The 14996-nt window shown below is 45.0% G+C and overlaps 1 protein-coding gene across 2 annotated transcripts; it reads left to right on the top strand.

The window, feature by feature from the left end:
* Positions 1-9932: 9932 nt before the first annotated feature.
* On the top strand, positions 9933-13039 carry LOC121004761 (BLCAP apoptosis inducing factor). 2 transcript variants are annotated; one of them, XM_040437105.1, is made up of 2 exons: positions 9933-10044; positions 12095-13039. In XM_040437105.1, exon 2 carries the CDS (start codon positions 12122-12124, stop codon positions 12383-12385), a length of 264 nt encoding a protein of 87 aa, XP_040293039.1. In that variant the 5' UTR covers positions 9933-10044; positions 12095-12121; the 3' UTR covers positions 12386-13039. The 2 variants fall into 2 exon arrangements, with proteins under 2 accessions (XP_040293039.1, XP_040293040.1); XM_040437106.1 differs by lacking the exon at positions 9933-10044 and adding an exon at positions 11496-11822.
* Positions 13040-14996: the final 1957 nt, after the last annotated feature.

The following is a 14996-nucleotide window of genomic DNA, read 5'->3' as shown; positions in this document are numbered from 1 at the left end:
ATCTTTCTTGTCTCAGATATTCTCTGAGTTACCATTCTGGCCTCGCCTGCTATGGCGTCCAGTCAGGTCCCTACCAACAGGACTCTATTTGTTGCCCTCTCTCTGTCCCTCACTCTAGATCTTGAGGTGGGACAGACGTGGGCTTTACTTTTCATTTTTGCTCACGTTATATTGAGTCTTGACTGGGTGATCACACCCATTGTTCAGAATTGTATATCATGTTCTTTGTCGTATATGTTGTCCTTTGTCTTTCCCTTTTCCCTTATGTTTCTTCCTCTTAGGTTCCTTATTGATGTTGTATTGGGACGAATTTCAGTGTATGGAGACGGATGCTTGTTAGAGGATACTTCTCTGGTCATTGGCAAGTACTGTTACACCACATACACTCATGATTAAGTGCATTTCCTTGAACGTTAAAGGACTCAACTCTAACGCAAAGCGACGTCTAGCTCTCACTGAGTGTAAATCTCACAGGGCGGACGTTGTTTTCCTGCAGGAGACACATTTTGACAGAGAGGGCTCCTTTAAGTTCGCGACCAGATCCTATCCACGAATATATTCGGCTAGTGCTGATACAAAAACTGCTGGAGTTGCTATTCTTTTATCTACTACATGTCCTGTACAAGTTGAATCTGCACAGATTGATGACCATGGTAGATATGTAATACTTCAGGCCTCTCTCCATGGTGCTCCACTTATTTTATGCAATATTTATGCCCCAAACTCAAATCAGATTCCATTCCTGAAGAGGGTTTTTCGAGAATTGGAAAAATATTTACCGGCAGCGCTTGTTATAGGCGGAGATTTTAATGTCGCTTTTTCAGAATATTGGGATAGATTGACCCTCGGAGAAGCGCCACCGTCTAGAGCCCAGCGAAAATTATCACGTCTCTTTAGAAAGCTCATTAGACAATATGCCCTGTATGATCTGTGGAGGGTCAATAATCCTTCGGCTAGGACATATTCGTTTTATTCCCACCCTCACAGAACTCATACTCGCATAGATTATTTCTTTGGGAATACACCTGCCCTTAGGATGCTGACAGATGCTGAATTAGGAAATATCACGTGGTCAGACCACGCGCCAATATCGGTCACGTTTAACCCAAAGAGTGCTTGTCCTAGGATATGCCACTGGCGACTTAATGAATCTTTATTAACTAAATTACCGACCAGACAGGAATTGGGAAGTTGCTTAGAGGAATATTTTACCTTTAATCAACCCTCGCCCCCGTCTGTAGCTATACTGTGGGAAGCGCATAAGGCCGTTTTCAAAGGCAAATGTATTAGTGTTAGCACTAGATTGAAAAGGGATTACAATCTCCGATATAATAACACCCTTGCCCAATTAAAACAGTTAGAAACCCGTTTAGGGACTCATCGCTCCTGTCACTTATTACGACGTATAGTACTTCTCCGTGCTCGGTTACGTGAAATGGCTTTTGAAAAAACTGGTAAACTCCTATTGTACTCACGCCAATGGTTTTATATGTGGGGGAATAAATCACATACTATTTTAGCTCATCAGTTGCGGGAGTCAACCGCGACTACTACTCCAATGTCTCTGAGAACGAGCAGTGGAGACATGGTATATGACCCCAAAGCGATACTTGACCAATTTCAGCAATACTATGCTTCCTTATACTCCCTTACACCACAGGCACCCTCTGACCCAGTTGACCGCCAAGCACTATTTGACTCTTTTTTGGCTCAAAGTAATATACCCAAATTATCACCAGAGGCAGGGTCTGCACTTAATGCTCAGATCACGGCTGAGGAGATTCAAGGTGTAATTTCCCAGTTACCTAATGGCAAGTCACCTGGGCCAGATGGGTTACCCTATTCTTATTATAAGACTTTTTCATCTCTCCTTACACCTCATTTATGTACACTTTTTAACTCATTTCTACAAGGTTCAGCTATACCAGAAACCATGCTCCATTCCCATATAACTCTCATTCCGAAACCGGGAAGAGATCCCCTAGATTGCGCAAATTACCGCCCTATTGCTCTTCTAAATTCTGATTTAAAAATATTCACCAAGATATTGGCGGATAGGTTGGCGTATTGGCTCCCGCGATTGATACATTCGGATCAGGTTGGCTTTGTGAGAGGCCGGCAGGGTGGGGATAACACCAGAAGACTTATTAATCTGATAGATATTGTCAATAGGAAACATCAAAAGGCACTACTATTGAGTTTAGACGCTGAAAAAGCGTTTGATCGCTTAAGCTGGCCGTTTATGTTTTCCACCCTGCGGGCCTTTGGATTTTCTGGTCCCTTTATCTCAGCCCTCCACTCATTATATAGCCATCCTACAGCGACAATTAAATTACCATATGCAAATTCAGCTCCTTTCCCGATTAAAAACGGCACCAGGCAGGGATGTCCGCTCTCCCCTCTCCTGTTTGTGCTTTGCATTGAACCCTTAGCCGCAGCAATTAGGTCCCACCCGGATATTCATGGAATCATGGCTAACCAAGTGGAATATAAGATATCATTATTTGCGGATGATGTTTTGCTTACCTTATCAGACCTGCATATTACTCTGCCCAACTTATTTAACATATTAACACTGTATAGTCGACTTTCCGGATATAAGATTAATTCCTCGAAAACAGAAGCCCTTCCCTTAAACTTACCAGTAGATATATTAGCTCCGTTACGATCTAACTACCGCTTTCGTTGGCAAGAGGCTGCCTTGCGTTATTTAGGTGTGAATTTAGCAGCAACATATTCTTCTACATATTCCCATAATTTCCCCGCCCTTTTTCGAGAGCTTAGGCGTCTGATGGCTAAATGGATGTCTCTCCCCATATCCATGTTTGGCCACATAGCGGCAGTTAAGATGTCCATTTTGCCAAAATTACTCTACCTATTTGAGACCCTCCCGGTACATGTGCCAAGGACGGAATTACGAGCATTACAGGCTGGTATATTTAAATTCATATGGAATGGGAAGAGACATAGGATAGCTAGTAGTACCCTTATGGCCCTAAAATCTCAAGGGGGGTTGGCAGTTCCGGACATTACCAAATATTATTGGGCCACACATCTTAGACGGATACCAGCATGGTCTAAACTCTACGCCTATTCTAGGTGGATGGAAATTGAAAAACTGTGGATTGCTCCATTACATCCTAACTCTTTATTATGGTCTCCAATTCCACACACTCAATTACCAGAGTTATTAGGACCAATGTTACATACATACAAGATATGGCAGCATTGTAAGCACCGTTTCTCCTTGGTTTCCGAGAAATCCTCCATGACATCTTTTCTGTTTACACCGCTTTTCGATGCCGGGTTGCAAGTCTCCTTTTTTAAACCTTGGTTTTCCAAGAAGATATTTAGGTTTGCGGATATGATCGACTATAGAACGCTACAATTACTTCCACTAGATGAGCTTAGAAGTTTTAGGTCACTTACGGAAGTCACTGAGTATCAATACTTGCAGATCCAACATTTGTTCACTACATTATTTCACTCAAAGCAGGTATCTGTCCCCACGTCTTTTGAGAAGACATGTAAACTTTCGGAGTCTACTAAAGGACTTATATCTGAAATATATGTGCTCCTCTCCTCCCCGGCATCTATACGTCACTCATATATGTCTAAGTGGGAATCGCTTTTGCACCGTTCTATTTCAGTAGATGAATGGAGGATAATTTGGCAAAGAGCTGCGATGACATCAACGTGTGCTATTCATAGGGAAAATACTTACAAAATAATGATGTTTTGGTACCACACCCCCCAGTTATTACATAAGTTTAACCCTGATGTTTCGGATCGTTGCTGGAGATGTAACGCGGAGGTGGGATCACATATCCATATTTTTTGGGAATGCCAGATTTTAAATCCATTCTGGAGTATGGTACAAGAAATTCTGTACAGCTTGTTTGAAATAAGATTTCCCTTGGACCCTTACATATACTTATTAAATGTCCCACACATACCTTTGAAGAAACATTTGTTAAAGCTAATGTTATACGTCCTGACTGCGGCTAGACGTTTGTTAGCAAGATTCTGGAAAAGAACAGATTGCCCATCACGGGTTGAACTCATAAATAGTGTATTAGAAGTTAGACGCCTCGAACATATGTCGGCTACATTGCTTGCCTCGGTTGACAAGTTTGACCGGGTTTGGAGGCAGTGGGACGTGGTGTTCGATGTCTCAAATTGAATGAATCTATACCTTACCTTACCCATCCTAACCCTAATGTTTCAAGTCTTGTCATTCCCCTTTGTATGTCTGAATCCTTCTTATAGTAAATTTTATATAGCTCTACATAGGTAAAGCGAAAAATAGAAACTTTGTTACTTTAGTAGCCTATAGGCTTAGTACATCTATGATCATCGTGTGTGTATTTTTTCATACCTACTTAATATAGGGATATACATACACAAAAATATGATGTATGCTAATTTTTTCTTTGCTGTTCAAATGATTTCAGTTATATCTTTATATCAGGAATAATGTACACCAAAGTCATGTTTTCTTTTATGTATGTACATGTTTATTCTTGTAAAAATCGTCAATAAAAAGACAATTGATAAAAAACAAAAAACAAAGAGAGGAGACCCCAAATAACCCAAAAACAGCGAAAAATACAATAGATTTTCGTTTTTCGTTCATAACCCAGTTCACACAATGTTCTGGGGAACTAAAAAACGCAATCAAAAGAAACTGGCCCATCCTGAGAAATGATCCAGTACTTGGACCTGTAATTCCCGCACAACCACTGGTCATTTATAAAAGAGCACCTAATCTACAGAATAAATTATACATAGTGCCATTCGACCTGAGGAGACAAGCAAAAAAAGAAAAAACAGTTTCAATTGGTGTGGTTTCTGTATTGCCTGCAAAAATAGAAAAAGAACAGAAAGATCACAAAGTAGTACCACAGTATACAGTATTGCGAAAGGAAAACAATTGGAAGTAGTGGGAGAGATGACATGCCATAGCAAAGGGGTCGTATATGTACTGGAGTGCCCATGTGGCCTCCAGTATGTAGGACGTACCATCAGACCCCTCAAGGTCCGGGTGCAGGAACATATAAGAAATATCAAGAAGGGGCTTGAAAGTCATGGTGTCTCGGCGCACTATAAAAAATATCACCAAAAGAATCCAGAGGGACTCAAATTTATGGGGGTAGAATTAGTACAAAACCATTGGAGGGGAGGAAGTTTTTTAGAGAAAATTAACAAAAAAGAAAGTAGCTGGATATATGAACTGAGTACGCTACAACCGGGGGGCCTGAATGCAGATTTTGATCTGCAAGCTGTTCTAAAATAGTTATAGAAGTTGGTAGAACAACTATCGCCATGTGAATTAAGGCTTAGAGATCTGCGATTTTTCCCATTGAGAATTAAGAGATACAAGTGTAGGGTCAAGTGAAAGAAATAGGACATCTGCAGACCTCGGTACCTTTTTGAAGGGAGAAAGAGAAAAAAACTGTTTTATACCGTCTATTTACGATACGCGCGGTCCGATCCCTTTATGTACATTTTATGAAAGTGTGATCGACCCCACAACACTCCTCGGACCTGCAGCAGATCTTTGCGGACTGGTGATTAAGTATCTCTTCCATCTGAGAGATAAGTCCAGAGACCTAGGAGAAGCCATTCCTCCTTAGCTAGTCTGTCCCCACAAAGCAGAAGTTATAGAAAAGTGCAGAAGATTAATTCCTGTCACAATTACAGAGCTACTAAGCAGACGACTTATCCTGCAAGCTCCAGATTTAAAGCAGAAGCATTTATTCCTGCCAATGATTGCCAAAACCTGCTGGGACCAGAGACTAAAGCTGTATACTGCTTGGATACAAGTTATCTTCAGTAAAAAAACGGTTGAACTTCATCTAAAGGTCTGGACATCATTTACACTGCAAAATTCCTCTATTACTCCTGCTATCACTACACTCAAATTTATTGCAAGTGAGCCAGGAGTCCAGCCGTACCCAGGTAGGAGACACTGTTGACACAACTATCACTATCCTACAGAGACATTATAAGCCATTACACCACTCTGGCATTCCTAATCTGGGACGTGCGTTATAACACCTTGAAAGGGCCCTGGGGTAGTACCCTGCGCATGCTGCAATTGGCGTCACGAACAAATACAGACTATTATCCACCTGACCCGGCCACTCCATTAAAGTGGCGTCAGCGTAAACGTATCCTGGCCATTGCATAATCATCATGGGGTGGGGTTCATATTGGGTCACTCTGGGGGGCTGCCTCCGCTGCTACCCTGGGGCGCCTTCTAGAGGGTCCCTCATCAGCGGATGATGATGATGATGATGAGGGGTAGAGGAAAGTGGCATCCTCTTCTCCCTTACTGGCAGACTCAGTATAGGAGGCAAGCATGGCATATGCATCTTCAGCTGAGTACACTCTTTGGGATGGACGGGCCATTTTTTATTTTATTGGGGTGTGACGTGTGAAATGTGGATACCTTTATTTAGTGTGAGGGGTGTGTATGTAGTGTTTTCACATGTGAAGGAGCTTGTAATAAATTTGAAATCAAATTTAGAAGAAAAGTTATAAAAATTGAAAAAAGTCTTTTCTACACAAAAAAATTATTTTCTGCACAAAAGTCTTGCACAAAAAAGTATTTTCTGCACAAAAAAGTCTTCTGCACAAAAAAGTATTTTCTGCAACAAAAAAACAGTGCAATTTGCAGTGCAAATTGAGCAGACGCGATCAGTAATGGACTCTACTGATCAGTGCTCAGTGGTTGCAAAATACACGTATGCAGATGGTGCGTTCGTGCAAAAACCTAAACTGACACTAACTGAAATTGATATATATATATATATATATATATATATATATATAAAACTACCTCTAACTGAAGGTATTTTTTCACACAAAAAAAATGTAAAAAAAAACAAACCTCAAAAATGTGCAGAGGCAAATGAGCACACTACTGATCGGTGTGTACAGATTGTGCGTGCAAAAACTGTAGTATAAAAATTCACTACAGTGCTCTGCAAAATGCACGCACGCAGATGGTGCGTTTGTGCAAAAATCTAAACTGACACTAACTGAAATTTATATATATATATCTAACTACCACTAGCTGCAGTTCTTTTTTCACACACAAAAAAAAATTGTACAAAAAAACAACCCAAAAATGTGCAGATGCTAATGAGCACACTATTGATCAGTGCTCTGCAGCACGCATGCACACTGATCGTGCGTGCAAAAACTGTAGTATAAAAAGTCACTACAGTGTACACTGTCTAAAAATTTATATATATATATAGAAATATAGAGCTCTCTATATATCTATATAAACCCCTAACTACAATTTCTTCTTTTTTAACCAAATAAATTGAAAAATTGGCAAAAAAATCATCACAGATGTGAAAAAAAAAAAGAAAACAGCGCAAAGAACAATCCGCAGGTGCTGATCAGGCAGGTACGCACTGAACAGCAATTGGCGGCAGGGGCGGATTGGCCATGGACCTCACAGGGAAATTTCCTGGTGGGCCGATGCCCAGGAGGCCGCCTGAGCCCTCCTCGTGGCCGGCCAGTGGAAGTTTTTGGGAATGTATTTTGTGATGGACTGTGGTATTTGGCTCTGTTAGGTGGTATAATGCACCACAATATGGTATTGCTGACATCGCCTACTTGTGTTGGTCCTGTCTTCCATCAATTTGGACCCCACTACAAAATGGGGCCACTTTTAGAATTTTTTCCAGGGCCGCTTTAAGTTCCCAGTCCGCCCCCTGCTTGGCGGTCACAGCTTGCATGCAGAAAGTGGTGCAGAGCTGGAAAATGGTAAAAAATAAATAAAAAGACCAAAAAAAGTGCACGGATCAAATGGCGTCCGTAAAAAAAGGACGGGGGGGCTGGGGGAGAGGGAGGGGGGGGCGGGAAGGGACAGGGACGGAGGGTGGTTTAGGGATCTGGAACAGCTGCAAATGAAAAAATAAATCTGTGCAGCTATTGCAGATGTTCTTCTTTTTTCTTCTTCTTTTCGGCATGAAATGGGTTAAAATCGCAGTGGTGTGCACCATAAGTCCCAGCAAACCACAAGCAGCACAGAACCTCTCTGCATGCAGTCACCAGCTAGAATGGCTGCATGCAGGGAAGTTCTGCCTCTTCCTGTGCAGCTATAGCGCTGCCATTGGCTGGAGCGTTGTTCCAGCCAATCGCAGCGCTGGCAGGGGACCAAAAACACTGGTATCCCCTGCCTCACCTCGGATGTGACCGGTGCTGACTTGCCGGTCTCCTTGATTGGCCAATCACAGCGCTTGGAGCTGCAGGGGGCTGTGCAGCACCATGCTGCCCTTAACTGGCATCGCTGCCTGCCGGTAAGAGCAGCCATGGTGCCGCAATTCACCCCGATCGTTCCCCAGAGCCCCGCGGACCTTGTGCCGTACACTTTAAAGTTCCTATGTCTGAATGCCAGGGGGTGCTGTTGTCCACTGTAAGTAGGGGCGTGGACTTTTTGATTGTTTTTTTTATTCTTTACGTTTGGCGGACTGAACAAAAGAAGTAATTGTGGTAAATTGTTTTTATAGGTTTCTTTTTACAGCATCCAACGTGCAGGTTACATAACATGAGAATTGTATCGCTTGAGATGTTAGGCACACAGTGATACCTATTATATGTAATTTTTTTTGTATTTTTCTTTACAGCTATAAAGCATTTTTAATGGGGAAAATAATATTTTTAAATGGTTTTTTCATTCTTATATTTTTTTTAAAAATGTTAGCTTTTATTTTATTCCCACCAGGGGACTTAAACATTCATCACGCTGATCGTTGCTATAATAGACTGTAACACTTCTGCATTGCAGTGTATAATAGCATTACAGTATTATAATACGACTATTACACCTTGCCTCTGGCAGGGCATAATAGGCTTCTGTAGATGCAGACCCGGACTCCATTGTTAAGCCCTGGACTACTATTATAATCTATCGCTACCCAGTGATCACATTGCGGGGGGCTGATAGAGGAGACAGTACACCTACCAAACCCATTAGAGACTATGGTTAACAGCGCCGATCACTACCCCCCCGCCCCCCCAATCCATTGTAGTGGGGGCTGTGCTACAGCAGCCAGCTCCATCCACTACACAATAGGTGGAGCTACTTCCTAGCAGCTGATTGGCCGAGGTGGGGGGTGTCCAGAACCTTTACTGGACAACCCCTTTAAGGTGTATGACCGACATGGACAGGGAGGAGGAATCTATGTGGAAGTAGAGGTGCTGGGACCCGGGACAGGCACTGACATCTTGACATCAGAGAACTTTTCTTAATGTCTATTTTCACTTGAAGCAGATTAAAAGAACTTTTGTTTCCAGCTGGATATCCCCCTTTAAATGTATGTCACAGTGTATGTTTATGATCCTTTCATAGTGATGTCATCATCTGGTTATGATGTCACCTAGTCATATTCATGTTATGATGTCACCTAGTCATATTCATGTTATGATGTCATTCAGGCTATGATGCTACATATCACATGATGTCAGCCCAGTTATGATGTCACATAGTCATATTGAGGCTATGATGTCACCTTCTTGCTCATTGTACTTTTGCTTTAAGGGGTTGTAGGCTTTTATTGATGATCTATCCTCAAGATAGGCCATCAGTATAACAAAACCAGAAAATCCCTTTAAGAAAAACACCTACATGGGTTAAAATGTTGCATTTTATTTTGTGGAGATGTCTTAATAAACCCTTTCTTGCACAGCTACCATCACACAAACGTATTTTAGCATTTTGTGTGATGTCACTGTGGCCAGTCAGAAAATGATTGAGCTTTTTTTATCTATACAACAGAAATGCAGCAGTCTGAGGACCAGCGCTATACAGTCTGATATCAGAAGGGCGCCTCATTGTGGCCAAATGTGAAAATGTCCATAAACTTCAGTGACTTATTGCAAGTTCTTACGTCTGAACGCTAGGGGGAGCTGTCGTCCACTGTAAGCGGCGGCGTGCGCTCTGACGTCCTCACGCAGGAAGACGCATGACGTGAACTCGGAGCGTTCCATTAGCTGCGAGTGGGAGCCGCGGCCTGGAGCAGAGTGAGTGCTGCCGCGGTATTTATAGGGTTAATGTAGGGTTAATGTGGGGTTATCGTGGGAACGCCGATAGTAGGGTGCGGAGGGTGTGCGGGACACTTGGCAGGATCTGAGGCGGGGGGCCGCGGCAAACCGGACGGAGCAGCCAGTTCAAGAGAAACGGGAGCGGAGGGGATAATGGAGGAAGTTGTACTCGGGGGTGAAATTGGACACCAGCAGTCTTCTGTTCAGTGTTAGGGTTAAAGCAGCGAGTCAGTGAGAGCTGGGGCTGGTGGTAGTAGAAGCCTGAGGTCATGGGGAGCAGAGGCTGAGTGCACGGGTCAGTAGGAGGGACAGGAGTAGCTGCTGACTCTACTGTTGGAGGGGCAGAAGTTGTAGTGACGGGAAGGCAGGTGACATCATGGACCTTCCAGGGGACAGGTGGCGGCTGTAGTTTGGGGGGGGGGGGGCAGAGCTTGATTCTTGTATGAGGAAGGGGGAAATCATGTTTTAGGGACAGGGCTGATGAGGGGGCGGTTGTCAGAATTTGTTAGAGAGGAACTATAGTTTCAAGAAGGGACTGGAAGTTGGTAAAGAACATGTCCCATTATGGGTCTGTACTGTGGACGGGGTCTGTCCTATGAGGGGTCTGTACTGTGGGTGAGGTCTGTCCTATGAGGGGTCTTGTGCTGTGGGAGGGGTCTGTCCTGTGGGTGAGGTCTGTCCTATGAGGGGTCTGTGCTGTGGACGGGGTCTGTACTGTGGACGCAGTCCTTCCTATGAGGGGTCTGTGCTGTGGACGCAGTCCTTCCTATGAGGGGTCTGTGCTGTGGGCGAGGTCTGTCCTATGAGGGGTCTGTCCTATGAGGGGTCTGTCCTATGAGGGGTCTGTCCTATGAGGGGTCTGTCCTATGAGGGGTCTGTCCTATGAGGGGTCTGTCCTATGAGGGGTCTGTCCTATGAGGGGTCTGTCCTGTGGGAGGGGTCTGTCCTGTGGGCGGGGTCTGGTGCTGTGGGCGCAGTCCTTCCTATGAGGGGTCTTGTGCTGTGGGCGCAGTCCTTCCTATGAGGGGTCTTGTGCTGTGGGCGCAGTCCTTCCTATGAGGGGTCTTGTGCTGTGGGCGCAGTCCTTCCTATGTGGGGTCTTGTGCTGTGGGCGCAGTCCTTCCTATGAGGGGTCTTGTGCTGTGGGCGCAGTCCTTCCTATGAGGGGTCTTGTGCTGTGGGCGCAGTCCTTCCTATGAGGGGTCTTGTGCTGTGGGCGCAGTCCTTCCTATGAGGGGTCTTGTGCTGTGGGCGCAGTCCTTCCTATGAGGGGTCTTGTGCTGTGGGTGAGGTCTGTCCTATGGGGTCTGTGCTGTGAATATGGTCCGTCCTATGGGGTCTGTGCTGTGAATATGGTCCATCCTATGAGGGGTCTGTGTTGTCAGTATAATTCAACCTTACTGCATTGTGTAAGTCAGATGATGATGATCTAAGTGCATTTTGACTCCTCTGGTGATCTGTGACCCGCACCTCGTGCTTATATCCCAGCACAAGACTCGCGGGGTGTGTCTGTAGTATCAGATCTCTGCCTCTCCTTCCAGTCCCAGATTGAACGTCACTGATCCAAGCCTACTTGAAGAAAAACCCTGTCCTAAGACGCAGTATCTCTGCTGACATCACATGTACAGGGCAAGGACCAGGAGAATGAGCAGAACACCGCCCTGAGGGGCAGTGTGACTGATGTGTGGACAGGGCAGAGCCTTACAAGCCTAGCCATGCCTCAGATGTAGACATGTCATTGGGCCGACCTATAAAGGCTCTGTATCGTCAGCATGGTCCATCCTATCAGGGGTCTGTGTTATGATCGCGGTCTGCACGTTCCGTCCTATAAAGGGGCTGTACCGTGAGCGCGGTGCGTCGCGTAAAGGGGCTGTACCGTGAGCGCGGTGCGTCGCGTAAAGGGGCTGTACCGTGAGCGCGGTGCGTCGCGTAAAGGGGCTGTACCGTGAGCGCGGTCCGGCCTCATTGGTCAGTCTAGAGCCCTCGGTAGCTGCAGACTATGACATGGTTTTCTCCTTTGTCTCCGCAGGTCGGGAATCGGACCTCCGCCTCCATCATGTACTGCCTACAATGGCTGCTCCCGGTTCTCCTCATCCCCAAGCCTCTAAATCCAGCCCTTTGGTTCAACCACTCGATGTTCATGGGCTTCTACCTCCTGAGCTTCTTGCTGGAGAGGAAGCCGTGCACCATCTGCGCCTTGGTCTTCCTGGGAGCCCTCATCCTTATCTGCTACAGTTGTTGGGGCAATTGCTTCTTGTATCATTGCAGCGGCAGCCAGCTGCCAGAATTGGCCCATGACCCCTCGGTGGTGGGCACCTAAAGAAGACACACAGTTCCTTTGCCAACGGATTGCTGCTTTTTGCCAGTGACATGACACAGCTTGCACCATTGTGTCTTGAGGACTATACTGGGACTACAGGGGCACCAAGATAATTAAACAGGTTTTTGTGCAATTGATCCCCTTTTCCCCTGTTACCACGCACCTGGAGGTGGGCAGAGATATTTGCATTACCCACCCCTTGGTATTATCCTTCTAGGGGGACTTTTAATTACAAGTATTTTGGGGGCTCCGCTAGCTGTTGGTCATGTTTACTTCTCTTCTGTCCGTTTTTCTGACAGTTGTTTTCTGATACTGCCCTTCAGTACAGTGAGAGTGCCCTGCTCATGCCATCTAATAAGATGAGTGTACATGTTCAGGTGGCATTTTGTGGGCTCAGGCATCGGTGATGTTGCACATTTTGTAGTGAATTGATAGATTTGCACTTGTGATATCTGTTCAGTCCACAGATCACTGCCTCCTGTAAGCAGGAGACACGTACACGTGAAGTTGCTCCTGTACCCCCAGAGACGGTGTGTGTGGTTTCAGGGCAAGGCTGCCCGCTATTTGTGGTAGTCCTGAGGATGTGTATGGACCATGAGATTTTATCCCTGTGTGTTGGAGCAAAACGAACCTTAATAAAGCTTTATTAATCATTCTAGTGACACATGTACGTCAGTCGATTCAAGCTTTGATGCTGTTCTTGAGGAGGACATACCTGAGGGGATGAGTCCTACTTATTCATATCTGTGGTTCTCCCCATTGAACACAACTTCTGACATGTCAAAAAAGTCGCTAAATAACCCCCGCTATTTTAGACTTAAAAATAGTCCCCTTTTTCATTGGTCATGCGACAGTATTAACTTGCTCAGCCAATCCTGAAAAGTTTGACATTTGGGCGGGGGCAGGGCCAGGACTCCTGCCCCTGCAAATTACTAACATGTATGCCTGGAAACAAGTGTACATGTTGGCTAATAACTACTCCAGCCTGCCAGAGGATTAGCCAAATTTATTACGAGGCGCTACGGGCAGACTGACTATAGACCCTACTGGGACATTTCCTGGTGGGCCGTCTGTGCCCTCATGGCCGACCGCTGTGTACATAATGATCTGATACTCTCGGCATTAATTAGCGTAGGAGCATCAGGTACTTATGCATCCGGCCAACAGCCGCCGGTGGCCTCCCGAATTCAACTGTATCGCTGTCCTCAAGACGGTCATACGGTTGAATGCTGTGGTGAGGGTGACAGGATTTTGTGCTGCCCTGTGGTATTTGGTTCTGCACTGTGATATTGCTGGCCCTGCCTACTGCCGCTGGCCCTGCCTACTTATGCTGACCCCATCTACTTGTGTTGACCCATGCCTATAAACATGGGGTCACTTTTTAGTAATTTTTCCCCAGGGCGACTTTAAGTTCCCAGTCCACCCCTGCGAGGTGCACAGCTCATCTTAAATTTGGCATTTCTCCTTGCGCGGCTAGAGTATTAGCCTGTCTTTGTAAATGTGCCCTAAAAACCTTTTAAGGGCTCATGCACACGACCGTATGTATTTTGTGGTCCGCAAAACACGGATCCGCTAAAAATACGGAAGACGTCCGTGTGCATTCCATATTTTGCGGAACAGAACAGCCGGCCCCTAATAGGACAGTCCTATCCTCGTCCGTAATGCGGACAATAATAGGACGTGTTCTATTTTTTTGGCGGAAAGGACATACAGAAACGGAATGCACACGGAGTAACTTCAGTTTTATTTTTTGCAGACCCATTAAAATGAATGGTTCCCCCAAAAAAATGAACGGACACGGAAAGAAAATACGTTCGCGTGCATGAGCCCTAACCTAAATCCACATGGGACGTAAAAAGCAACAGAAAAATCAGCTTCGGTTTGAGTTACATGTAGTGTTGAGCGAACTTGTGTTTTAAGTTCGGCGTCTAAAGTTCGGGTTATCGAAGAATCGCACCATAACAGAATTTAGAATCCATAACTGGATTTTTTGATAACCCGAAGACAAACTTTAGACGCCGAACTTAAAACACACGTTCGCTCAACACTCGTTGCATGCAGATTTGCTCTGGATTTCACCTTATGCATTGCCGAGGGTGGAAAATCTGCACCGTGTGGGTTTCACAGCGCGGAGTGTAATGAGCTTTGCTGCTGCCGGTACCTGGGTAATTGGTTATCTCATGTTATCCTTTATCCACAGAGTACGGGATAACTATGGCACTGTTAGAGATAGCCTAGTACAAGCACTATTTCCAGCAATTCTATAGAAATGAATAGAGCAACAGTATGAATGCTCAACCTGCCGATCCATTCATTTTGGGGTTCCCCCAGGGTACGGTGTTATCCCCTATCCTGTGTTTAGAGGATATTGTGGAATACCTTTGTCACCTGGGTTTGTCATGACCATTCCTTTAGTATCAACCTACACCCCTAATGTGTTGCAGTGACAGGCTGTACCAATGCATGTCCTCCTGTCGCATACAGAGCCGGTGATTGCTCCATGTAAATCTACGCGCTGTATTGTCAATCCAGCCAGTGAAAAAACAGCATTGCAGATATATAGTATTTGATGAAGAAAACTGCTGCATGGGAATTCCCAACAGGACTTGTT

The sequence above is a fragment of the Bufo bufo genome, chromosome 6 (assembly GCF_905171765.1).
Source record: "Bufo bufo chromosome 6, aBufBuf1.1, whole genome shotgun sequence".
NCBI classification, from domain to species: domain Eukaryota; kingdom Metazoa; phylum Chordata; class Amphibia; order Anura; family Bufonidae; genus Bufo; species Bufo bufo.
Note: the sequence above shows the minus strand (reverse complement) of the source record. Positions and strands in the feature narration are given on the sequence as shown.

Coding starts and splice junctions, on each gene's coding strand:
- LOC121004761 (XM_040437105.1), top strand. CDS start 12,122: ATGTACTGCCTACAATGGCTGCTCCCGGTTCTCCTCATCCCCAAGCCT.